The sequence below is a fragment of the Trichoderma asperellum genome, chromosome 1, assembly GCF_020647865.1.
Source record: "Trichoderma asperellum chromosome 1, complete sequence".
Lineage (NCBI taxonomy): Eukaryota > Fungi > Ascomycota > Sordariomycetes > Hypocreales > Hypocreaceae > Trichoderma > Trichoderma asperellum.
In genome coordinates this window covers 7,164,141-7,188,789 of record NC_089415.1, presented here as the reverse complement: position 1 = coordinate 7,188,789, position 24,649 = coordinate 7,164,141, and the positions used below count along the sequence as shown (strand labels likewise).

Genomic DNA, 24,649 nt, shown 5'->3' with positions numbered 1-24,649 from the left:
AATACATTTAACATATAGGTATACATAAATGGAGCACTATTTATTAGCAACCATAAGTTATAGGCTTACATACTCTATTGATATTCATATTGGCGCTATCTTAACGCTTATTCTTCTTTGTTATTGACTTGAAATTCCAATTCGCTGCTTCTACCGCTGAGATTATATTACTACATTGTGCGCATGTAAATACCATTTTTCGACGTCGTATAAAGCTCAATTGCTTCTCACTTTTCGTATGTAATTTAGTTTAGAAAAGCACTGGTAGATCTTCAATTCCAACATCTCGATCAAGTGGTGTGTAATTAATTTTATCAATAGGCAGCGCGAGTCTTAAATTTGGCAGCTCCCGAAAAATGGTGGCTGTGTGTAATTGTTAACATATAGTATCTTGAGGATCAAATGCGTATGTTACTCACAAAAAACCGCTGACAACTCAGCATTTGCCAGGCCTTCAGCGATACAACGGTGGTCGCCGTATCCAAATCCGAGAGGATCTTCAGCAGGCCACTGACGGTTCATGTTAAATGTATCTGCATCCGTGAATATATCTTCATCCCGGTTTGCAGATTGGTTAGAGGCAATGATGCCTTCATTCGCCTTTATAAGCTATTTTCAAGAGTATAAATGTTAATAATAAAAAGTAAAATACAAATAGAAATGAGTGTTTGACAGGATAACATACCTTGCCTCCGATCTCAATATCGACTTTTGCTGTGCGCTTAATGGCAAGCGCCGATGCTGTATGGTATCGACAAAGCTCTTTCACAAATGCAGGAGCAAGCGATGGATCGGCTTTCAGTTGTTGAAGCTGCTCAGGATGTTGAAATAATGTCACAACCCCCTATGTGCGATTAGAAGACACTCCCAGAGCTCACCAAACGACTTGGGGAAGAGAAGGGTGGGTAGTGGATTTCATACCAAAGTAATCATGTTTACCATTGTGGCATTTCCTGCAACAAGTAGTAAGAAAGCTATTTGCACTGCATCAGCTTTTTCGATGACACCAGGCTTGACTTGTTCAATCACAAGTTTGCTGATCAGATCATCTTTGGGGTCCTGCATTCTCTGATCTACTAAGTTGGCAAGATAGTCAAGTAAACCCCTGCACGATGATTAGTATCAGACTTATCCCTACATTGAATGGTTATGAGACACACTGGTTGGCGGCCGACGCTTCGCGCGCTGTAGAACTTCCATTTGTTCTTATCGCATTCTGTTGCGTGAGATACTCAAGGTCGTGGAACGGGACACCTAGTATGGTATATATAATCTTCCATGAGCGTGTTAGCAATAAACCCTTTCTTAGGTAAGCTGCTATTTCATGCGCTTCCACTCACATATGATGGAATTGGTAATGCGAACTCTTTTACTAAGTCCACTGGGCCACTAGAACAGCCTTTGGATTTCATAGCGTTCAAAATATCGTCGACTGTCTTCTGGATATATGGTTGCAGCTCCTTAATATGTTGGGCGGCGAAAAATGGCTCGACCATGCGTCTAAGAATATTTTTAAGTTATTGTGAAATGGTAAGGACGTACAGACTAGTTCACCTTTGATGCATGTGGTCCGGAGGATCCATATCAACAAACGTAGGTTTAGCTTTGGCAGCCTCTTTCCCGCCAGGAGCTAATTCGGGAAATCCTGGGCGAGTTCGAATCTAGATTATTTTTTTTAAAATTTTTTAGCAGACTTAACAATGTAAATGGTTATCGGTCTTACTTTGGATAGTTTATTATCTGTTGCAACAGTAACCACATCTTTGTACTTGGTGACTAACCAGGCCAGGCTACCATCAAAGAGTTTAACTCTTGAAACAGGGTTGCTGGCTCTAAGCCGAGAAAACTCGGCCGGCGGTTCCAAGCCGGAAGCACGTCGGAAGGGAAAGTTGGGTGCGTCCGTTGCCATTGAAGCAATCGTCCTGATATATTTCTGGGACGGAGCGCTGTGCACCAAGCGCGGGAAGGGTAATAATTTGGCTTGAATCAATCTCATGCTTATGTCTTAGGCGTAGATGACTCCTTCGATAATTAATTGGGAATGCTTCTCATGTTCTAAAACGCATCCTATGATGGCATTTTATACTTGGCTCAATGTGCTCTCAGCGGCGCACCAATCTCAAGCCACAAGGATTGTATTACCTTGCTGCTATGATGTAATTCCCTATTCTCCGCGGAGGTGAGACTTTCCTCAGGTGCAATTGGTCAAAATAACCATGAGTAGGCTAATCAACGGGAATATAAGGGCATTCATTTGCATTAATGTTCTCCAGGTGGGGTTGAAAATCGTTTTTCCCCGGAGATATATCTACATGTTGCCATCAAATATAAGGTTAACAGATCAGACGATTTTGATTCCGGTTTATCAGCTGTTTGGCTTCGCCGCTCGCTCCACCCAGGCCAAGGTTTCCCGCTGTGGCTCAAAGGCTAAGAGCCAGCCTTACCGTTTATAGTGTTTAGGCCTGGTGAACGATTTGGATTGCTCAGGCCAATCAGGTCCCTTGGCTACTATTGCAAGAGGAACATATCGTCCTAACTTGATTGTTCTGCAAGCGTGTCTTTTCATTATTGTTATTAGCAATATCTCGCTATAAATATCCTTGTGGGGATATGCGATGTTTATATATATAATATATCTATCTATTTAGACTTTTAATATGAATCTAAGAAAAGAATGTTTGGACAATTCAAATGGAGTTGGTATATTTTAGAACATTATGAGATATGTTTTTGTGATGGCGTCGAAGCGGCTGAGACATAGTATGCTGCTAAGAAATTAATGTTTCAAGTATGATAGCTTTGGCGCTTCTTATTCGGCTCCTAACGTTTCAACATTCAAAACTAGTAATTCGTTAATCTGTAGAATTGACCGGGATACTGCATGATAATTCCTAATGCATTGCAAGTCACCCTTATGAGTATTTTATGTGTGGCGAATTACATGTTATTGCATAGGTTTAGGGGATGTACGAGATAAAGTATTAGACTCTGTATCCCTTGGCTGTTTGGAATAAACAGTATTTCTGCACAGACGGGTTGACTGGAAATGTGGCTCAAATATTGTAACGTTGGCGCTTCATCATGATCTTGCGACAGAATGTAAGGCTTCCTGTTGAATGCACTTACTTTTTTCCGCGCACGTGTATATGCCGACCGAGGACCCATTCACATACCCCGGACATTAGGTTACCAAGCCGCACACCACTGATATACGGAGGGAAAGGCGCAATATATGTGTTTAATAATATAATATGGAGACGTTTCTAGAACCGCTTTGTTTTTGTTTTTGTATTGTACTGAATGCAGTTTCTTTATCTCATAGCTTGGCAATCATGGTCATTGGTCGCCAATTTAGCCGTAGAGCAGTGCTAAAGTGTATGATTATAGGGTATCAACTTTACAAGATTGATCCACTATGGTGCGATCGTTCAGAAGTGGAATATAAGTAGAAAGCTGCGTGAAAAGTCCTCCCGCTGCATAATAGCATACTGTCTCTTTCATTGATCAACATACTCAAATAATGATTCACTTCAATTTACAGGTCATATTAGCATTGGCGGTTACAATTTCTGCTGTGACTGGTGATAGTTCGATACAATACGTGGGACCTGAGAATGGCAACTTGGTGATCGTTGGCGGTGGAACGCTGGACGATTCCATTCTCCAGCGAGTCATAGATCTTGCAGGAGGCAACGATAGCTCAATTGTCGTCATTCCCACTGCTCAGGGTGATCCAAGCTATGACGAAAATGCAGCTAATGCAGGAGATTTCCGTCGTCTTGGCGCTAAAAGCGTTACTGTTTTACATACATATGAGCCCGAGGTTGCAAATACGGAAGAATTTGTGCAGCCACTTCTCAATGCTACTGGTGTCTGGCTTGGAGGCGGCCGCCAGTGGCGTTTAGTCAATGCTTATGCTGGAACGCTTGCTCAACAAAAGATTCGAGCAGTGCTAGACGCTGGTGGTGTCATTGGAGGATCTTCTGCCGGGGCATCTATTCAAGGAGACTTCTTAGCGCGGGGCGATACGGAGAGTAACTCTCTCATAATCGGAGATCATCAACAAGGCTTCGCTTATGTCAAAAACGTGGCTATCGACCAACAGGTGCTTGTTCGCAATCGGCAATTTGATATGTTAAACGTACTCAAATATAAACCAGGGATTCTAGGCATATCAATTAGCGAAAACACCGCTATTGATGTTTCGAAGAATAGTGCTCAGATATTCGGGGCGAGCTACGCCATCATTTACGACGGAACATATTGGTCGAGGGACGGCAGCGATCCGAATGAACTTCCGGATTCTTCAGGCCTATTCTATTTCTTAAGAGAAGGAGATGAATATGATCTTGGGTTGCGAAAGGTCATCAAATCAACTTGATCCCGTTGTGTACATAGCTTAGCATATGTCATCGCTGAGAGCAGGCTAATATATGACATGGCCTTGAGGATACAAAAATTTATAGCGTGAGTAGTAAGGGCTGTTTACAATGTTAATGTATTAGAATACATTTGTTTTATATTCTTCATTTGAGTTATTGTCTCTATTTCTGCGTTTTGTCCTCGCTTACCTGTCTAATTCACAGGTAGCTTAGTATTATGTATTTTTTTTTCTCTTTTTGCAGTGGGAGTGGAAAGCTGTTTCAGCTTGGCAGTGAATATCTGACCCGTCTAGTATGACAATCGCCACCGAGGGTCTTTATCTCCTTCCCAATCCACTGCTTCTCCCACATTCTGTATTTCCCGGGAGACTTTTGCCCTCGCTATATTTTGCGCTTTCAGTCGCCATCCGGCATAGCTGACCACAATAACATTTGCACACAAGTAAGCCAGTGCAACTGAGTGACCAACAATAAATCTTGGCCCATCATTTGATCGATACAACTGTGTCCCCATGACCGCCCCTAAATTACCAATGCTAATTTGCATTGCGTTTGCAATAGCTCTTTTTGTTTGACCAGATACGTTGATAGCAGGCCATGAGAGAACAAGTCCAGTGGCTGGGTAAATGCCCGCGGCAGCAAAGAATGTGCCCGCGTATGATAAACCAGGCCGTGTAACAGGGTCGGTGTTTGCAAGTAATATAATATACCCAATTGCAGCCGTAATGGAAGAGCCAGCTATGAATACCGCCCTTCTACCCAACTTTTCGGACGCAACGGCAACTCCAACAGTAGTAATAAATGCCAACGCATACGGAGGAATCGTAAGAAGCTGAGCCTTCGCTGCTGTATATCCAAGATTGCTGATAATAGTTGGCTAATAATCATTCAGCATTGAAGATACTTCAATTAATAAAATGATTTCATCCGAGACTTACCAGAAATAGAGAAAGAGTATACAGTGGCAAGCTCATTGTATGGAAACCCAAACTATAGAGCCAACAACTTGGATCATTAATCGCTTCAAGTACAGCAGCCCAGGTGAATTCTTCCTTGATCATAGCGTCGGAGTCTGCGGCCAATCTAGTTTTGATGAGCTCTCTTTCAGCTTTTGTAAGAAATTTAGCGGTATCCGGGTAGTTTTCGATGAACCAGTACGCTATTATGGCCATGATAACAGTAGCGGTTCCCTCCTAAACCATGATGTCAGTGTAGACCCTCACACCTTTTAAGAAAAGCCTACAAGAATAAATATCCACCTCCATCCATTACTCCAAATTACCCCTTTCATCTTCGCAATTCCCTAAAGGTTTACATTAGCGATGCTCCAATGAAAGGATATATTAATGTCACGAACAAATGCTAAAATGCCGCCAAAAGCCCCCGCAAGCGATGCTGCACTGAAAAATAACGAAATGCGATATTGCCGCTCTTTTCTCTTGTACCACATCGATAGATAGAAAACAACACCAGGAAACAGACCACTTTCCGTTACACCCAGAAAGAAGCGAGCAACAAGAAAACCAGAAAGATTTTGTACCACTCCCAACAGAGTAGCAACAATACCCCACGCTATTGTCAGAGTCGGAAGCCATAAACGAGGGCTTGTCTTTTTGAGGATAATATTACATGGAACCTGTCTCTCGAGTCAGATGAGCCTCCAAGGACGGAAATATCTAGGCCACTGACCTCAAAAAGAACATAGCCAATAAAATAAATGGTCAGCCCAGTAAGATATTGGTTACCGGCTATTAAACGTTAGAAATGTCTAGGCAGCTAAGGATCTGTGTATATCGAACTCATATGAAGGTCATTTACCATGCCCTCAATGCGGGCATTTCCAACTAAGCCTCATGTTAGCTGAGTTAAAACGGGATCTTCCCATGTCATACCATTGCTACGGTCTAAGAATGAGAGAAGGTACAAAATACCAACTCCAGGTAAGAGCCTAGCGTCCAACTTGCGAAGCAGTGATCGCCCTTTATCTTCTTCGCCAATGGCTATAACGTCATTCCCTTCCTCGTTTTGGATATCTGACATATGTTTCATATCCGCCATTTCGTAAAACAAATATAAGGAGCAATCAGTGTTGATAGAACAGAATCTCCAGGTGCGTACAGCTAGTTAAAATGTATTACGGTTCAGATATATAGGCTGGTGATCCCCTGGCCATTTATGGGTATTTTTCTTCGATGTTCTATCATCATTGGATCCAAAAGCCCTAGTATCGCATGGCACAATATTAAAGCCATCGTGCAATGTGCTTTTCATAATACAGCTAATATCGCGTCAAATCCTCAGCTAGCACGCCATGGTGGAGAAAGAATGACCCCGCCAAAAGGTTTCCCGCTTCCTGGATCTAAAGTACTATGATCTTAGAAATGAATGGTGCTATAGTTGTTGGGGCAATACACGATAAAGGCTAGGGAAAGACGTTACAGCAAGTTTATACAAGTAAAAGTCGCGAGGAGCTATGCTATAATATAGCCATGTAGCGAAATGAGCTGCAAAATGTATACTATCCTCTTAGGATAGTTCTAGACCAAGCATATCTTGCAGACGAAGCAGAGACTGAGACCGCTAATGGCAGAAGATACAATTTTATCATCTTAATGTTACATTGCATTTGTGATAGCAGTGAAAACTGAATTAATGCTAAATTTAAAAGAATCGTATTTTTTCAGTTATTGTTTGGATTGAAAAGTAATAGAGGAGCTGAGTGTTTAATAATAATATAGCTGGTTCAAATTTGTAAACGTAAAATTAGCATTTTCAAGAAGCTACATAGCTACAAAAGTATTTTGGAAAAAATACAAAAACTTTATCCTCATTCTACTTACGGTCCGGTGCACAGTTGAATTGGTTGCGGTTAACTTTTATCCACAAGACACTTTTGGCAAGTTATTATAAAGACCTTGCATGACCGATACTGATTGCCTCTCACTTTGTGTTGATGCTATCGGACATTACCTCATCCATAGACGCCTTAGAGAGCCCTGTGATTTATGGTATCGCGGATGTATAGTCGATGCTATGGCAAATATACATTGCATTAGACGGTATAGGCCTAAGCGCACTGCTATTTACATGCCTTAATATATCTTAACATGGCTGATAAGTGAGGCAAAGTTGGAATAATACCTGTAGCGAAATGTCGTGCTATATTATCTACCCGTATGATCGGTACTGGATGTAAACAGCTATATAATTGTGCGCCAATATAGAATCGTATCGGCAGCCATTTTCTATAAATCATTACTGCATGATGCCTACTATAAATTGCCACTAGATGTCTATTAACGTATAACAACTCCAAGAAGCTGGAAAATTACATCAAGAGCAATCAGTGCCTGTTTACTACATAGTATATTGTCTTGTATATTCCCTATTTGTTACTCTGGGACCTGCCATATCAGTGAGCGCAGGAACGTTGTATCCTAAGGTAAGGGAGGAACTTCATTCATATAACCCTTGATCAGAGTGCTGAGAGTACTGAGCAAAGGAGCCGCACCTGTATCCTAATATACTTCTCAAGGGCGTCCTAGGTCCATTGAAATGATGTGCTAGGCGCGCTGGTGACAAGCTGGCAACCAGCTTAAGGCCGTAGCCGTGCCGTAATACTAATAGCACTGAGGCACCTGCCTAAATGGCTTAATTATTTAGAGGCTAATCAATATCAGTAGCGGCGACAGCATCTGAAGCTTCCTATTCAAGCAGTTACAATAACCCTCATCTCTTTGGCAATTTCGCGCAGTCTCTCAAGGGATCAAATAAACTCGAATTACATAGCGCATGTGACCGCTCCATCATGTACAGAACAATGCCACACTGGTACAGTCCCCCAATCTCCCCAGAGAAGTCACCTGCCATTTTTTTCCAATGTCGTGGGATCTATACTGGGTCCACCGGCGACCATCTAGCGTTCATGAGCTGGAATTGGGAAAATGTTTCGTTTCAAGTTACAACACTACAGTCGGAGCACGAGACAAGGGTTATCGGCTATGTAACGTCTCTTTTCACTAGAATGATAGGTAATGTAAGTTATACTGTGCAATCTTCTGTGTTTACGTGTTCCGCGTTCGCAGATACCATGATCTGACGCGGCGGGCTAATGTATTGAAGAATTTAAATAAATATCTCTGGCTTTGCGCGGCTTTCCAACTGTGAGGCTATTTGATCTATATAAAACGGGCCACTACAACCTGTACTTCGAACTTTCCATCAAGTAGCTGTTGAGTTTAATATTCGCTGTATATTTTTTATATTGTGCTTACCAGTTGCCATTCCACCCCGCCAGTATGCATTTAGCAGCTTTCTTTGCAGGTCTAGGACTCGCTGGCCTGGTTGCTGGCGCCCCCCCTTCAGCTCCGCACAAAGTTAAAGCTCGCCAAGCTTCTGGTGCACAAAATGTCGTCTATTGGGGAGGCACTAACAATGAAAGCGACGACCTTTCTACATATTGTACACCCACCGCAGGCATTGATATCCTTGTCCTGTCTTTTTTGGACATTTACGGCGCAACTGGCAACATTCCAGCGGGAAATATTGGTAATTCTTGCTACATCGGCACGAATGGCGCACCTCAACTGTGCGATGATCTAGCTGCTTCAATAGCAAGCTGCCAGGCCGCTGGTATCAAAATCATCTTGTCTCTTGGAGGCGCGGCTGGTTCCTATTCTCTACAATCGCAGTCACAGGCTGTTGCTATTGGCCAGTATCTCTGGGAGGCTTACGGCAACTCTGGCAGTACTTCTGTCCAGCGACCCTTTGGCAGCATCTTCGTCAACGGCTGGGACTTCGACCTTGAGCTGAATGCTGGCAACCAATATTACCAGTATCTAATATCAACCCTCCGTTCTAATTTTGCCAGTGACCCGAAAAACACATATTATATTACTGGAGCGCCCCAGTGTCCTCTACCGTTGAGTCTCCTCTAAATTCGCAGTTAGACAGGTGATTCACGGCTTGCTAATAATACCGATGGAACAAATAGAGAACCAAACATGGGAGAAATTATAAGCACCTCTCAGTTTGACTATCTCTGGATTCAATTCTATAATAACAACGCTTATGCACCAGACCCCTGTTCTCTTGGTCTGCCGGGCGATGCACCCTTCAACTACAACAACTGGACGTCATTCATTGCTACTACTCCTTCAAAAAATGCAGTATGTATATTTGGGCGCCTGGTATTATCCTGTATGCCGAAATTCTAACAGTTCTACCAGAAACTGTTTATAGGGGTTCCTGCGAATACTTTGGCTGCCAATGGCAATTCAGGCGGCGCTGTTTACTATGCTTCGCCATCCCAGTTGGCTTCCATTGTCGCGAATACCAAGTCTAGCCCAGACTTTGGAGGAATTATGATGTGGGATGCCGGGTACTCTGATGCGAATGTCAACAACGGATGCAATTACGCCCAGGAGGCTAAGAACATCCTCCTTACTGGCGCTCCCTGTGGTGGCTCACCACCTCCCGTTAGCAGCAGCACCCCCACATCCACTGCAAGGACAACCAAGCCCGCCACTAGCACTTCATCAGCCTCAGGAACAGGGCCGACAGGAGGCGGCACAGTACCCCAGTGGGGCCAGGTAAGTCAGAGATTTTGGAGCTTATCTATGGCCCGGGAAAGAACGCTAATACGTTTTACAGTGTGGCGGAGAGGGATACACAGGCCCAACCCAGTGCGTTTCTCCTTATAAATGCATCGAGTCAAGTCAATGGTGGTCGTCTTGCCAGTAAAGCTATAATGAACTGGTTGTTAAAAGAACACGTGGAAATGTTCCGCGTGCAGGCAGATTTTCACCTAAAAAAAGCAGAAAATACTATGACTATCAGAAGAATTGAAAATAAAATATATTCGGGAATGCTATTTCTTGCCTAGAAATCACCTACTATGTTGAAATCTATTGCCGGCGAAGCCGGCACGGATTGAAATTCTTGTAAGCATGGAAAAGAAAAATACTACTTTCGCTTTCTTTAGCAAAGCTCATTATAGCCTAGATAACTGTAATTGGATAAAATTAGATCTATACAGATGCCGAGATATAGCTCGTTGTACACCTGTACGGATTATTATAAAGAGGCCGCAAATTTATCACTAGACTTATTGCTCGGTCTAAACGGAGTAGTTCGGATTATATTTCAGTGGTGTGAAGCAGTTAGTACAGTGGGTGGCCAAAAATTTGCTTTTAAAAGTGGATTTAGCATTTGTTCTGTAATACCTATTACTCTCCAGGCTATTGAAGAAGGCCAAATGCGGGGTTTGCCTCTAGAATTTTTATCCCCCTCCCAAATACGGAGTATACATAGATAAATCTGTTGCATAGATTTCAGGCAGAGCTATCTTGAACAACTCAATTTGGATAATCAGACACTTCTCACTCTCTAGCAGCTTGAAGAACCAGGCCAATTGCGTAGTGAGTCTCGCCTAACTTAACCACAACAATTTCAAAATGCAAGCTGACTCTTCCTGTCCGATTAGCACAAATCTGGGGCCCTAATACTACGCCATGTTACCTCCCCAGAACAATTCTACCTTCCATGTCCACAGGGGACAAAGTCACCTCAAATGGTCCAAGGCAATCGCACCAGTGTTAACAGTCGATTCTGGAGACGTTGTGACTTTCGACACTATCGATGGAAGCAATGGACAAGTAACACCCAGCTCGACAGCTGAAGATGTCTTAAAATTCAAGTCAGAACTGGCAAATCCCATTTTCGGCCCTGTATATGTGAGGGGCGCTGAGCCAGGAGATGTTCTTGAAGTTGAAGTATTGAAGCTCAAAACTTCTGATTGGGGTTGGACTGCAATTATACCTGGATTTGGGCTACTTGCAGACCAGTTTAAAGAACCTCATCTTAAGATCTGGAAGCTTGATCCCGATGATTCATCCGCTGTGTTCAAGGACGGCATTCGTATCCCCACTCACCCTTTTCTTGGTGTCATGGGAGTCGCTCCCGGCGACGGCGAATTCTCTACTATTCCTCCGCTTGACACAGGAGGTAACATTGATACTCGACAGATTATTGAAGGCTCTAAACTCTATCTACCCATCAAAGCCCCTGGCGCTTTATTTAGCTGCGGAGATGGTCACGCCGCCCAGGGTGATGGAGAAGTTTGCGGAACAGCAATTGAGACTCCTATGCAAGTTACGTTACGTCTCTCCATCAAGAAGAACATGAAATGGGTCACATCTCCCAATTATTCGGCCTCATCGTCTGCGCTCACTCAGACTGAGGACCGGGGATACTATGCGGTCCTCGGTGTTGATTCAGATTTGCTGAAGGCTACTCAAAAGGCTGTACGCGGTATTATCGAATATATGATTCAAACAAGGAACTTGACTCATATAGAGGCATATATGCTTGCAAGTGTTTCTATCAGCCTTCGGGTGTCAGAAGTTGTAAATATCCCTAACTATACCGTTTCTGCCAGTTTGCCGTTGAATATTTTTATTTAAAGTACTAGTAACAAATGAAAATGCAAAGATTTCACTACCATTTTTTCTTTTTCTTTTCTAGTTCCTTATTTGTAGTGTTCGACTGTAGTGTTCGATTTGGAGGTTTGTCACATATTTGTATAGGTAGAGAAGGTCCATCTGGTATTGCAAGCAATGGATTATCAAAATAGCGGCGCGTAGTAAGTGCTGCAACTTCAAGCACTAAATTACAGCACTTATCCGCTAAACTACAGCGCTTATTCATTAAATAATGGCGCTCATCCACTAAATGATAGCGCTTATAATTGAATTACAGCATGATTTATAACGTTTCAGAGTAGCTTATTGGTCAAATTATAATATTTATAAATACAACTACTATGATTACTTATTGAGTATTAAATTTTATTTAACATAATATAAAATAATATCAAACATGTTTACCTGAGAGTAATTCATGTAATTTTTTTTTATTTTGCGTGCGCTGGCTATACAAAGCTAAAATTCTACTCTCTTAAATACAGAATACTCCTGCTTGGAGACCGGATGGATCCTCCCTTTGTATAGCAATAAGGCACAGGTACAAGCTTGCCATTCTAGTTCCGGTGCATTATTTCCGGAGCGAATTAATATACTAAATAATTTCTTTGATGTATTTAAATTTAGTTTGAGTCAGCGTTAAAAATTAGATTGGCCGTTCGCGCTGCAGCTGAAAGCTGCTCTTCCTTTCCAATTTTGCACCATTTGCTGGTAATTCTCTACCTCCTTATCATACAACACAATGAGGGAGCCAAAGGTGTTGCCGCTTGGTGAAATTGAAGAGTATGTAACAAGTTGTAACCGCTTCTTCTTCGTTCCCGAAGCCGCAAACCTGATTACTACCAATTCAAGCAGTAGAACCGAGTTTCTTCAAGAATGCAGGAGCAGGAAGCTTGACGGCACTGTTGTCATTTGCGATTAGGCACCCTCAAGCTTTGCTAGAATGCGCAAGTATGATGAAAAGCTTACTGACGCGCTGCCACAGACCTCAAGGTTCATATGTCATAATGGTCAGCTATCTTGTAAGTTATTAGGCCATTATGGATAAGACGACCAATTTCAACCTTCATTGCTGCTTTTCTGCTACGTGTTGCCTAATCTCATAAGGTGGTTATGCGGGAAGCCATTGCTGAAAAGTACAGTTTTGTACTCGCAGCCATTTGCCTTTAATCTCTGGGGCCAGGGTACTGGTTAACTAGCGAATGTCAAGGACTGGTATACCAAGAAAGTGCAATTCTGGGGCTTGGTGCCCTGCTACGACTCCAAGGCGATTTTGGAGCCCATAAATGGCCCGTCCTGCATCTTTGAAGAATTCTAAACCCTTAAGACTACCTGGATAACTCTTAGCGTCCAAAATCAACTGCATATCGCTGGCATATCGCTGAGATTATGGCTAACTACTCGATAACTGGCGAAAGCTGCTCTAGTTGCTCCAGCCATTGGCAGAGATCCATACGTGTTTTCATGCCCCATTATTCAGAGTATGAAGAAGCTTTTGGCTGCTACCCAGATCACAAAAGCTGAATGGGTCGATGTTTAAACGACTCGTGATTGAACTGAAGATGATAGAGACGCAGTCTCTCTAACTATGAGATTATTACTTCTACAGCATTTCTATGTTTGAGCGTAATTATCATTATACATACTGACCTATCTTTGGCATTAAGATGGACATTCTAATGCATACTATGGCGGCATCCCTATTAATATCTTCTCCCTATCTAAGGCCATCACCATGACTCGCGTCTGTTGCAATTAAGTAGTTAGAATGTAGCGTATATTATGGCCCACACGGGATTGAAGCTAGCAAGTGGCTCTTGAATTTCATTGAAGAGGTTTCTCGAACGAGGTGTCAAGATTAATGACCAAGCTCCAGAAGCTACTCCGCCATTCTTGATAGTTAGCAGGAAGCCAGTAGTTGACTCCTTGGACATCTTCTCTGTCTTACTATCTTGAATGCCGTGCTCCGTATCATTGATATGACTCGTCTTGCGCTCCGTAATGATACCACACGCATTACAGTACTCAATAAGCTCTCTGCTCAGACGCATGTTTTCTTCGCGCTCATAGAGGCTCATGTCTACTATAATACAGTCAAAGCCACCAAGGTAAGCCGGTCGCCGGATGATATCAGGTTCCTGTGTATGATCTATATGCATGCCGATGGGCATGATTGCCTTATCCGCGTGTAAGAGTAAACCATCCGTATGTTCTATTGACTACGGGAAGAGTTAAATGAACATAGGAGAGTCTTTTGCTTTAACTGCACGTACTGTTGCCACTGTAGCCTTAAAGCTATAGCAATAGACTGCCGGAATAGCCTAACCACCTTCATACGGAACATCCAAGATGGCTTTAGCGCGATTAGATATCAATTTTTGTGCCACGTCATATGATCTGTTGGTTCATTTTGTCTCGCTGAAACACATTGTTTTATAACTCATTGGTGTAATTAGCCGAGGAAAGATGATTGGAGAGGATAGAAGAACATTTTGTCCAGATTCGAGAAGGCTATGGGGTATCATCATACTTCGAAGCCTCTAATAGCGGTAGTCCTAGTCGTGTCGTAATATATTTGCTATATAGAAAGATCAATTCCTCGGGTAGATCGCGCTATTCGTCCATAAGATCTTCGGCATTCTCGCGGTAGCTTTGCCTTCAAACGCTACTCTTTTGGCCACCACGTCCTATTCGTAGCCCTTGACGAAACGATCATCAGATGCTACAACTATTTCTTCAATTATAATTTGATTAGCTAGCCTATTATAAATTCAGCGTGCTGTCCATTACGGTCAGCGAAATATATGAGAGAGAAGGTTACGGAAAGTAAAGTGTATGATAAATGGTTTAATAATGTAGCATGCGACAAAGACGTGATAGTAGTTCGTATAGATTGTAGTAAACCACTGGGGCCTGATGCGGGAAGTAACAAAAGCATCGGATAACCTGTGGGAACGCTTTTTTTTTTTTTTTTTTTTTTTTTTTCTAAAAAAGAGTCAGAGGGATGATTGGCGCACCGTCAATATTAAGTACATAATGAGACATAGTGCTAATCTATCAGGTGATAATAACATAAGGTGATAAAAATAGAATCGTCCTAGAGAAACATGAGTGCATACTCCATCTTTAAGAGGATAAGCAAAGCTCTTACTTGCGCCGGCCAAGTCAGTCAAGCAGCAATTTGATGTCGATAACATTGGAAACAAAGGCGCAAGTTCCTCAAGGGGTAGTTAGTACTAGGATAGCCTGAGGGTTGATATATAAAGACCTATAGAGGGTTACTAAATGTATTCAATGATATCCCAAATACTTTACAACATTACAGACCATTCCAAACCGAACATAGATGATACCATGGAGAAGAAGTTAAACTATTGAGAATATATATCACTTGACACCTGTTTCTCCCTTGTGAGAGAAGGTACGCGCATGAATGACATTCGCGATTGTCACTGTCGTCATGACTTATACACTGACAAGCCAAAACAAACTGAGTGATATATCTAGTGACTTGAACACATACATCAAAACTCAGTGGCGATAGAGCTTGAAGACCCCGCCAAAGGCGGCAAGCTCTCGAAACCCCTCGTATTAGACTTGTTTTCGCCTCGCTCCGAACTCTTCATTCAGCTCAAGAGAATGCAAATCGCTTCAAATTTGCCACCTCTTCGGGAGATTCTTGAATTATTACTTGTAAATTATTTCATGAGGAGATTTGGGCACGAAAGTCTCCAAGCCAATGAAGAATATGATTCCCCAAGGCAAGGGAGAACTCAAGGAAGTCGCCTCCAGATGGCGCCATAGGAACATAACCGCAGCATACCCTACCTTATTAGCAAGCAGTGGTTCCCAGGGAAGCCTACACTGGAAAGACCACCAATATGGTTCTTTGGAAGAGCAATCTCTGAGAGGTAGAAAGGTACGGTACAACTTCGTGCTCTATATCCCATGGCATATAAAGGTTACTATATGGCATCATTGAATAGACGAAGGCCTCGATGCGTACCTAGCGGCGGCTCTAGAAATAACTCAACCTGCAAGAAACATGCCGATACTGCGTGAGACAGTCTGAACGATGGCTCCAATTGTTACAACGATGGCCGAAATTTGCATGAAGCGGATGCCTCCAAACTTATCGGCAGTCAAAATCTATGAGAAGGTACCAACTGCTTATTTTGCAATATCTATAACACCAAACTAAACAAATGTGAACCAAGATTTGTGTTGAGGACGCGTAGCACACAGTACATGCAGCTTCTGTGGGTGTAGCACAAGGGTTGCCCATATACGCAGCGCAGCTTGGGGTGAACGATTGCTACTCAGTTAAGTTGGTTACAGTCCCGCAAACGCGAGGTGTAGAAGGGCAGAGAAAGCCGACTTGTAGTTACTATGCCAGTATCATAGCTTTAGTGTTCCTGGTCTTTAGGAGAAGCTGACATAGGTGTTTGATTTGTGAACCTACGTATAAAAAAATTTAATCGATGTAAAAAGGAGTAATAGCCACTGTGTGTGCCAGCCACTTGGTGGTATGTTGAGCGTCTCTAACGTCGTGAAAATAGAGCATTGTGATATATAAAGATATATTAAGTGAGTTACAACCTTAGCCAAATGCAAAATACACGTTGTAATCTATGTCTCCGGCCCTGGGTTGGAAGAAAGCCACAGGAATGATCATATAGCCAGTCTTGATTTGAACGGTGGTGGCGTGCTGTGTCCCTAAAGATTTCCAATGTAGGAATTCTTAGCCCAGTCTGCTATGCCTGGGCTTTAGTCGACATTTGTGGCGTCCTATGTCGCTAAAATCCGCGAATTAGTGCCTAGGACTTGGGTCACATGGGACTCTAAATATGAGCAAAAAATGGAATATATGACTTCTGTAGCCTAGACGATTTCGATCACAGAAGGATGTTTGCATATCTTACTAGAGCCATATATGTTATATAGTGATTTAAATAAAGTATTCACACTTCAGAGATATAGTGTGCATTAGCATTTTATATTAACGTGTATACCGTATATACCTTAGACTCATAGATACAGAGCAATTTACAGTTGCCAATAATATATGCCTTTTGCCACAATTAGACCCTGGCCACAATTCCTAATCACTGTATATACATATATAAAGGTCATATTTTACGAATGTTATCTTGTTCAATTCTCATAGCACTAGTTATCTGCTTCATTAACAGCAAGTCATAGCCTACCAATTTGCTGCGCCCTTTCCACACTCGGTTTATGTTGTTCTGTGCGATTTGTATATAGTTCCCGGTATCACAGCATTTTCGTGCTGAATTCGGTGCTAACCCTCTGAATCCTGTCTATTAGATCTTGCCCTAGAAAAGCCGGTGTGAGACAACCACCAGAAACGCCACCTTCTAATTTTCTAGTATAAATTAAAGAAGCTGCACCTTGGGCGAGGAAGGCAGCGGTGGCATGATATGGGCCCCCGGGATACATGAAACGAGAATACACCCTCGGCGCTGTGCTGTCATTGTTTGTGTCTGCAATCGCGACAGCTTCCATCTCGAATTGGTAACTTCTTTCCTTTGCTGGGTCAGGGCCTTGGCCTGGAACTGGTAGCACTATCGCCGCAATAGCTCTTAGCGGTGAGAGAGCCAGCATTAATCTAATTGCCATGGTGTTAAGCATCTGAAACATGGCAGCAAGTGTAGAAGATGCCTTTTTGTACTCGCTGTATTGAAAATTGGGTCCATACGCCTTGCCACCATCGAGCAGACCCCAAGTTCTGTGAACTACAGCTCTGTTCTGCACGTCGCTCAGCGAGCTGGCTGACAAGGTCCCCAAAGTCGGGTCATAACGCGCCCCGAAGAGATTCGTTGAGCTCGATTTCAACTGGCCTGTAATTGGAGAAAGATACCAAGGCTGTTGCGATTCATATTGGACTTTGGCATCGACGCCTCCTCTCATCATCATTGACTCGACAGTCCCGCCACTTGGGTCTGATGGCATTTTGAGCACTGACAAAATTAGCTCCTTCGTCTTCAGAGATGAGCTCTTTTCAAGCTCTCGAACCGATGACCAAGTAAGGAGGTCGTGCGGAGCGCTAAATGCACCGCAGGAGATCAGTATCTATTGCAAGGGTTAGCATAAATGGAAAAGCGAAGATGAAAGACACCTTACAACAACACCTGCTAACTCAGCTGCGCGGTGATATTCATCTATCCATTGCCGTATGCGAGGTATAGTTCCAGCACTACATAGGCAACTAGAGTTAGCAGAATTCTAATATATATATATATACGGATTTACTTACGTATCAATATAGTCAGTTCCACCCCCAATACAAGCCTCAATCACCAGTGGCCCGACGTGATGGTATGAGACAACACTGATACACAATCTAGCCTTCTTGATAACAGTGGTCAACTGGATCTTGTCTTCAACATCCACGATCTCGATTACTGCACACTTGTCAGCTATGGTTCTCTGTCATCTTACGGGCTGCATTATACCTGGCTGTAATCTATCAGGTTCTAAATCCTTTAATCTCGCAGCAAGTCCATTAAGCTTCCTGCTTGATCTCCCAGCGATAGACCACCTAAGATTAATTGGGAGGTGCTTAGCGATATGCTCCGCAGTAAGTGCGCCGGTGTAGCCCGTTGCGCCGATTAGCACAATATCATAGTCGCGACCGCTTGAATTTGCAGACATTTGACTGGTAATATAGATGTAGGACAAGAAATACCGACTGTACAATATATTATTCAAAATAGGATTAGGACTGCTAGTACGTTGTTTACTAGACTACATGTAACTCAGAGCCAATATATGCAAAGCTGCGGGATTATTGTCTCCCCGGCAGTCCGACCGGAGTTATTTAATATAAAGTCCGACATATTCTAGATATTTGAGATGTAGAAAATGAAGGGTTTATCCGGTATTCAAGCCAGTATATTCTATACTTGAAAGGCAAAACAAAACTTTTGTGATACCATAATAACGCAAATAACTGTATCAAATATTTTAAAGTATATTAGCCATGGATCCGGCGGAGATAGTGTTGTATATGTGACAAAGAGCGGTGCTGAAGTATTTCTAATTGATGGAACGTTAACGATGGGTGCAAATATTTTCCAATTATATTAATGTATAATATAATATTAACTTAGAATAGGCTATATATTACACTCGAAAAGGCCGTGGATTATAGTCCCACATGCCCAGTGTGATGAAATGACGCTGAGTGGACTAACTCCATTCAATTCGTTACCCTTGCGATTCTCAACATTCCAGCGAATCATCAATTACTGCGCCGGGGCCGAGGCCGAGGATGGAAAGACAGGACACAATCTCCCCTGATTCGCCTGGAAAGTACGATTGGTAGCAGACTGACAGTCTCGATAAGACGAAGCCCTACAGTTTCAGACTCGCAGTCCGTGCTTTGCACCTTGAATAGCATAGGTGCCGGGTTGCTTCTCCATTTCAGTTCCCCAAGAGCTCTGAGTTTTGCCGACCTGACGTTGGCAGCAAATCTATTAGTAAATTCTAGCAAACAATGTACCACAACTAGGGCTGTCCTATCATTTCGTTCTACATCTTACCTTCGCTGTTACTGGATACCACCTCTCATATCTGCGAATTAGAGAAGTTCAGCGACAGCTTTATAAATCTTTGGCCGAATGCCACGTTTCGATTACACTGACTGAATTATCCAAACCGCTGTCAAAATCTGACAGCGGTATTTGCGGACGCCTCTACGTATCTTCCGCCCCTGTGTGCTACTGCATTTTCGCCACTGGCTCAATCGGCCCTGAAGATTTACTCTTCTGTTATTCTACTGATGAAAAATGCATTGGATGTCGCTGATTCATCGAGTGCGGCTAATTAGGACTACCATGTACACTACTTCTCTAGGCTCTCCTCCCAATTGGCGAGCCCCACCTGTATCAAAACCCTACGTTTATGCGAGAGGATTTCTCCCGGATCGCCCGGGAGAAATCATACGTTGCGCAACTATATGCCTACCTGCCACGGGCCAGATATAGACGTCTAAGTACGTTGTTGCGATGATCTGTTGTTAATTCATGGGGCTACGAATGGCAAGGACGCTGGCTTGTATGACATTTCATTGGATAATCAGTTGGTTTTTGCATGGCTGTCCAGCATTAGACGACGGTTTTGCGGATTGCATGCGGAGCAAAAGGTCGTCAGCTTTGCTTCTTCTCGCCTCTCGCTTACAATTTTGTTCTTTTGAAAATCATAGACAAATTATATTTCGTGGCGGGTTGATCAGATCATATTCTTGAAAGTGTTCGATACTTCGTTGGGACAGAGTTTGATGTCTGGTTGAAATAGTCGGATTAAGTTGGTCCAGCCATTATACTTGTTGAAAGTGGATAAACTAAAACCTTCTATTTATAGAGAGCATTTGTTTAATATTAATTTCATATTTAGTAGCTAAACTTGTGTAAAGTTATGTGCTTCTTCCGATATTTTACATTGGGGCATGCCTGAGATGCTTCCCCCCAACATACCCACGTGCTGTATCTATAAACAAGTTTCTACCCTTGACGTATGAAACTAATACTCCCCACAATCTCCAGTTGCCTATCTGTCCCGCCGCGTACTTTTTTCCTAGTGAGAGAAAGACCATCGTTTGTCTTATAGGTTGGTAAGGTGTCACAGGCCCTTTCTCCGTCAAGGCAGCATCCAATGCGCTAGCTAAGTAAATTATCTGGTTATCTGTGACTGTGAGCTGCTTTGGACCAGCAGTACTCACGTCACCAATGGCCCAAACATTCTCTATGCCAACCACGCGCATATTGCAATCGAGCTTCACGCTGCCATGAGAGTCAAGAAAGCTGTCGGTAACGAAGCTGTTGTTCAGTCGAATGCCAAGTAATGGAAGATATAAGTCAGTGACAACCGTTGATCCATTGTCCAAACTCAAAACCTGTGTCTTGCCATCATTTCCTACACTAACGGTTTCTACACGTGTTTTGCGGATGAGCTTGACGCCAAGCTTTTGCAGGTCTTTGTCCAGAGTTGTTCGAATAGAGGGGAGTATATCCCGAGAATTCTCCAAGGGGGCATCTCCATGCATGATAAGCGTGATCCTTTTCAGCTTTCCAAACTTGGCGGCTAATTCACCCGCTACCTCGACACCAGTTGGGCCTGCGCCAGCAACGATGATATCCCTCGCATCGCTGATCTTTGCTTGTAGATCATGCCACGCGGTTAGAGTCTCTTCATGCGTGCCGATAGGCTTGAGAGGTAGTCCGCTGGCTATGCTGGAGCCTGTTGCGATTACTAAATGATGATAATGAAACGTACGGCTTTCGCCGTTGTTGGTAAGGACAGCAACCGAATTCGAGGATGGTTGGATCCCTGTAGCTCTGCCGAGGATAAATTCGAATGTTTCAACTGGATAATGCGCAAATCCATTTGCAATTGGGATAAACATAGATTCATCTGGTATCATTCCAGGAATAAGAGCTCTGGTGGCTGCAACATTCCAGAAGAAATGGCTGTTTGGAGATATTAGGATGACTCTGAGGCTGGTCTTTATGGATGTGTATTTGAGCAGCTTATGGGCAAGAGGTAAACCCGTCCATCCTGCACCAAGAATGATCACAGTTTTTGTACTAGCCATAGTCGTGAAACGGTCAAGACAGCATAAGTATCTAACTGAATAAAGGTATGGTTGATGTCGACGGCGACATGCAAGGCCTTATATACAGCTAGTTGCCACGGTATGGTCCATCTGGCTTCGGCCATCGGTCGTAAGACCCCTCATCATGCGAATCCGATAGCAAAACAATCGACATAGCGTTGACCCAATTACTTCATTAGCATTGCAGGAGTCGGTTCACGGAGGACCCGTTAGGTTTAGACGTCTATGAAGTGGGGACTGGGGTGCGCAGCAAGGGTTTGGACCGAGCTCCGTGCCCGAGATTTGGCTACCTATAGCAGCCAATCTCCTAACCCTTTCAACTTCGCTCAACTTAGTCACACGCCTACTTTTCCAAGAAGCCAGTTTCACCTGGTTTGTATTGGTAAGTCTTTGTCTAATACCCTTGTCAAATATATTGCCCTGGTTGAGCCCACCCGAACCATACTACTCCTTCTTCTGCCACTGTCATGTCCGCCGATCGCTCCACAGCCGGAGGAAACGCCATCACTGAAGATGGTTTGCAAATATGGAGCTGCATTACATGTCGACGCCGCAAGGTCAAATGCGATAGAACAAATCCTTGCTCTAATTGTGCTAAGAACCGAGTCGAATGCCACTTCCCAGTTACTGGCCGTCTTCCACGCCGACGAGATCCCACGGCGTGGAAGTCACCAACTGAAAAGCAAGCTGAGCTGCTGAATCGGCTGAGGCGCCTCGAATCACTTGTTACAGAACTCGCAGCACAAGTGGAAGGCGGTGCTGATAAGATCCAACCCATACTCCCAGGCTCATTACCCAGTGTCGCAGGTGTCTCTCCTCCTACAGAAACGGTCAACGCTGAGATTGGAAAGCGGGAACTACCAAGTCAGGAATCGCCCATGCACTTCGAGAAATTGATTTCTGCCATGAAATCCCATGCTGAGGGAGAGATGAACGAAGATTTTGGACCATTAGTCGTTGGGAAAGACGCTGGTCTACAAATCGGAAAGGGTTTCTGGTCTGTTTTTTGTAGTGAAGTGTGTGTTGACTATTGAGAGAAACGAGCACAGAGGAGGCTAATACTAGTTGACTAGGTCGAGCATATATTTGAAGCTATTCAAGATGTGGCTTCAACAGCATCTGGTTCAAACCTTGAACCTATCTCATATAGCAGTCAAATATCATCGCATAGCATATATCCCCAATTTTATTTCGGGAATGCCTATACCGGTGCATTTACTCAAAGCCTCGATGATCTATACCCTTTACCATCACAAATGCCTTTTATATGGCGGACATACGTGGACAATGTCGACCCATTTATCAAGGTCATTGACGCTGCAGCTCTAGAAGAGGTCATAACTCATTTGAGGGGCAAGTTTGGCTCCCTACAGTATAGCTTACAAGCTCTACTATTTGCTGTATGTTTGGCATCAATCACGTCATTGGACCAGGAAGAGAGTCTGAATTGCTTCGGTATTCCAAGAAATCAATTACTTGCTCGGTTTCGCCTTGGGACAGAGAGAGCGCTCGCCAATTCTGGACTTCTGGTAACAAAGGATATTGAAACAATCCAAGCATTTGTAATATATCTCTCAATTCTACCACACATTGGTTGCCAGGAACTGTTGTCGCCATTGATGGGTCTATTACTGAGGATCGTGACATCCTTACAGCTGCACAGGGATGCCGAGAACTTCAAAACGCCTCTTCTAACCCCGGTTCAGGTCGAAATACGCCGCCGGATTTGGTGGCAGATTGTCTTCATTGACTCCATATCCCGAACAGGACATACTGAGGGATTGTCAGTTTCAGATACAATATTCGACACCAAAGCTCCAAGTTGTATATCGGTTGGCGGTGGAAGCAATTCCAAAATATCTTTTGACCTACAAAACGAGTCTACGGTCTGCATCATGCGATATGAGATATGGTTTCTATGTCGTTTCCTAAACGCAAATCAGCAAAGGCCTTTGGAGCAGAAACTGAACACCTTCAGATTGACAAAGTCAAAATTAGAGGATTCATATATCGACAGATTCTCTTCAAATAATCACCTAGAATCTCTAATTAAGACCATGACCTCGCTTGCCTTCTGCAAAGTCGAGCACACGATATACCTACAACATTTTCGCAAATTGAAAAAGCTCTCGCAAGCTCCATCTCAGGAAATGATGCAACATCATTTAGAATTGACAATAAATATTCTTGAAGAAGCTCACAGATTACGAACAGAGCCTTCTTGGAAAAAGTGGAGATGGCAATTACAAGGAGATTTTCCTTGGGCTTCGATGAGTGCAGTGTTCATCCAGCTTTGCCAGTGTCCATGGTCGACGGCTTCCGAAAGAGGGTGGGCGCTAACCCACCAGATATTAGAAGCGGCGCCAGATAGAGTAAAGTTGAATCCGTCCTGGGACAGATTAAGTAAGATCATTGCTGCCGCCGAGGCCCATCGAGCGAGGAATTCTAGAGAGGCGACGGAGCAACCCAGTCACCACAATGAGGCCTGCGCATATAGCTTCGTCGAAACACACAAGGGTGGCAAAAAGGCTTTAAATCTCACAGAAACTCAATCAGCTAATGCTAGCACTCTTATTGATCGCTCAGAGTTGGACCAGGTGCTGGTATCTAGCATGTTTGACTTTGGAGTGAACCTTGACGAACCCAATGAGTCGGAATCCGCAGTAACATTTAACCTGATGGAATGGCAGGATTGGAATGAGGCGCTATTTGCTGATGATCAACTCTGGGACGCAGACTGTTTATTGTAGGTGGATGTTTTTAAAGAGCCATTCAGCTTGGACGACCAATACATTGGAGTTGGACTCCAGTATGAGATATTTGTGTGGTTTAACGGTGGTTGATCTAGATTTTTTGGTAGGAGAAAAATATTCACCTAGATAGCGAGGTTCTGAGAAATTTGAATCCACTCATAACAGGAAACAAGGATCCTCTTTCCAATCCTTCACACCTTAATAGCATAAGTGGCTTCATGCCAGCGTGATCTGTAAGACAATACCGGCTTTACCGGATTTAACAACCAGAGACCGGACCTTTTTAAATATAGACACCTTACCAACGACACTTTTCTTTAAGGGGTTTCTTCAGTAAGGGGGTTCTTCACACACAAGCTACAGTAAATCTATATTACTCTTCAGAATTATAACTAC

General features: G+C 43.3%; 9 protein-coding genes across 9 annotated transcripts; 4 read left to right on the top strand and 5 right to left on the bottom strand.

Moving 5' to 3' along the window:
* Positions 1 to 5: 5 nt before the first annotated feature.
* TrAFT101_002293 (uncharacterized protein) lies at positions 6 to 2,014 on the bottom strand. The gene is made up of 8 exons (XM_024899724.2): positions 1,724 to 2,014; positions 1,555 to 1,661; positions 1,341 to 1,500; positions 1,161 to 1,273; positions 922 to 1,105; positions 686 to 844; positions 420 to 609; positions 6 to 363 (listed from the first exon to the last, which is right to left on the bottom strand). Exons 1-8 carry the CDS (start codon positions 1,994 to 1,996, stop codon positions 251 to 253), a joined length of 1,299 nt encoding a protein of 432 aa, XP_024763419.2. The 5' UTR covers positions 1,997 to 2,014; the 3' UTR covers positions 6 to 250.
* A 1,482-nt stretch (positions 2,015 to 3,496) lies between these two features.
* On the top strand, positions 3,497 to 4,485 carry TrAFT101_002292 (uncharacterized protein). Its single transcript, XM_024907881.2, has one exon. It carries the CDS (start codon positions 3,521 to 3,523, stop codon positions 4,379 to 4,381), a length of 861 nt encoding a protein of 286 aa, XP_024763418.1. The 5' UTR covers positions 3,497 to 3,520; the 3' UTR covers positions 4,382 to 4,485.
* Positions 4,486 to 4,542: 57 nt separating this feature from the next.
* TrAFT101_002291 (uncharacterized protein) lies at positions 4,543 to 6,543 on the bottom strand. Its single transcript, XM_024899554.2, has 7 exons — positions 6,275 to 6,543; positions 6,182 to 6,226; positions 6,072 to 6,130; positions 5,740 to 6,018; positions 5,626 to 5,685; positions 5,321 to 5,575; positions 4,543 to 5,259 (listed from the first exon to the last, which is right to left on the bottom strand). The coding sequence occupies exons 1-7, from the start codon at positions 6,438 to 6,440 to the stop codon at positions 4,672 to 4,674; spliced, it is 1,452 nt and encodes a 483-aa protein (XP_024763417.2). The 5' UTR covers positions 6,441 to 6,543; the 3' UTR covers positions 4,543 to 4,671.
* A 2,137-nt stretch (positions 6,544 to 8,680) lies between these two features.
* CHI2_1 (Chitinase 2) lies at positions 8,681 to 10,247 on the top strand (the record flags this gene model as incomplete). The annotated part of the gene is made up of 4 exons (XM_024902435.2): positions 8,681 to 9,303; positions 9,376 to 9,550; positions 9,611 to 9,973; positions 10,035 to 10,247. The coding sequence occupies 4 exons, from the start codon at positions 8,681 to 8,683 to the stop codon at positions 10,122 to 10,124; spliced, it is 1,251 nt and encodes a 416-aa protein (XP_024763416.1). The 3' UTR covers positions 10,125 to 10,247.
* A 468-nt stretch (positions 10,248 to 10,715) lies between these two features.
* TrAFT101_002288 (uncharacterized protein) lies at positions 10,716 to 11,880 on the top strand. The gene is made up of 2 exons (XM_024901819.2): positions 10,716 to 10,801; positions 10,867 to 11,880. Exon 2 carries the CDS (start codon positions 10,895 to 10,897, stop codon positions 11,843 to 11,845), a length of 951 nt encoding a protein of 316 aa, XP_024763415.1. The 5' UTR covers positions 10,716 to 10,801; positions 10,867 to 10,894; the 3' UTR covers positions 11,846 to 11,880.
* A 1,746-nt stretch (positions 11,881 to 13,626) lies between these two features.
* Positions 13,627 to 14,034, bottom strand: TrAFT101_002287 (uncharacterized protein; the record flags this gene model as incomplete). Its single annotated transcript, XM_024906453.2, has 1 exon — positions 13,627 to 14,034. The coding sequence occupies one exon, from the start codon at positions 14,032 to 14,034 to the stop codon at positions 13,627 to 13,629; it is 408 nt and encodes a 135-aa protein (XP_024763414.2).
* Positions 14,035 to 16,884: 2,850 nt separating this feature from the next.
* TrAFT101_002286 (uncharacterized protein) lies at positions 16,885 to 18,594 on the bottom strand. Its single transcript, XM_024907880.2, has 4 exons — positions 18,340 to 18,594; positions 18,141 to 18,288; positions 18,008 to 18,080; positions 16,885 to 17,956 (listed from the first exon to the last, which is right to left on the bottom strand). The coding sequence occupies exons 1-4, from the start codon at positions 18,536 to 18,538 to the stop codon at positions 17,138 to 17,140; spliced, it is 1,239 nt and encodes a 412-aa protein (XP_024763413.1). The 5' UTR covers positions 18,539 to 18,594; the 3' UTR covers positions 16,885 to 17,137.
* Positions 18,595 to 20,557: 1,963 nt separating this feature from the next.
* TrAFT101_002285 (uncharacterized protein) lies at positions 20,558 to 21,479 on the bottom strand (the record flags this gene model as incomplete). The annotated part of the gene is made up of 2 exons (XM_066126557.1): positions 20,558 to 20,569; positions 20,607 to 21,479. 2 exons carry the CDS (start codon positions 21,477 to 21,479, stop codon positions 20,558 to 20,560), a joined length of 885 nt encoding a protein of 294 aa, XP_065982660.1.
* A 488-nt stretch (positions 21,480 to 21,967) lies between these two features.
* Positions 21,968 to 24,419, top strand: TrAFT101_002284 (uncharacterized protein; the record flags this gene model as incomplete). The annotated part of the gene is made up of 3 exons (XM_066126556.1): positions 21,968 to 22,516; positions 22,574 to 22,900; positions 23,156 to 24,419. The coding sequence occupies 3 exons, from the start codon at positions 21,968 to 21,970 to the stop codon at positions 24,248 to 24,250; spliced, it is 1,971 nt and encodes a 656-aa protein (XP_065982659.1). The 3' UTR covers positions 24,251 to 24,419.
* Between the last annotated feature and the right edge of the window lie 230 nt (positions 24,420 to 24,649).

Coding starts and splice junctions, on each gene's coding strand:
- TrAFT101_002293 (XM_024899724.2), bottom strand. CDS start 1,996: ATGAGATTGATTCAAGCCAAATTATTACCCTTCCCGCGCTTGGTGCAC. Junction 1,662..1,723: donor CAGATAATAAACTATCCAAA/GTAAGACCGATA, acceptor AAAATAATCTAG/ATTCGAACTCGCCCAGGATT. Junction 1,501..1,554: donor CCGGACCACATGCATCAAAG/GTGAACTAGTCT, acceptor AAATATTCTTAG/ACGCATGGTCGAGCCATTTT.
- TrAFT101_002292 (XM_024907881.2), top strand. CDS start 3,521: ATGATTCACTTCAATTTACAGGTCATATTAGCATTGGCGGTTACAATT.
- TrAFT101_002291 (XM_024899554.2), bottom strand. CDS start 6,440: ATGGCGGATATGAAACATATGTCAGATATCCAAAACGAGGAAGGGAAT. Junction 6,019..6,071: donor TTGGCTATGTTCTTTTTGAG/GTCAGTGGCCTA, acceptor CTCGAGAGACAG/GTTCCATGTAATATTATCCT. Junction 5,260..5,320: donor ATACTCTTTCTCTATTTCTG/GTAAGTCTCGGA, acceptor AATGATTATTAG/CCAACTATTATCAGCAATCT.
- TrAFT101_002288 (XM_024901819.2), top strand. CDS start 10,895: ATGTTACCTCCCCAGAACAATTCTACCTTCCATGTCCACAGGGGACAA.
- TrAFT101_002286 (XM_024907880.2), bottom strand. CDS start 18,538: ATGTCTGCAAATTCAAGCGGTCGCGACTATGATATTGTGCTAATCGGC. Junction 18,289..18,339: donor ACCTGATAGATTACAGCCAG/GTATAATGCAGC, acceptor ACAAGTGTGCAG/TAATCGAGATCGTGGATGTT. Junction 18,081..18,140: donor GGAACTGACTATATTGATAC/GTAAGTAAATCC, acceptor TTGCCTATGTAG/TGCTGGAACTATACCTCGCA.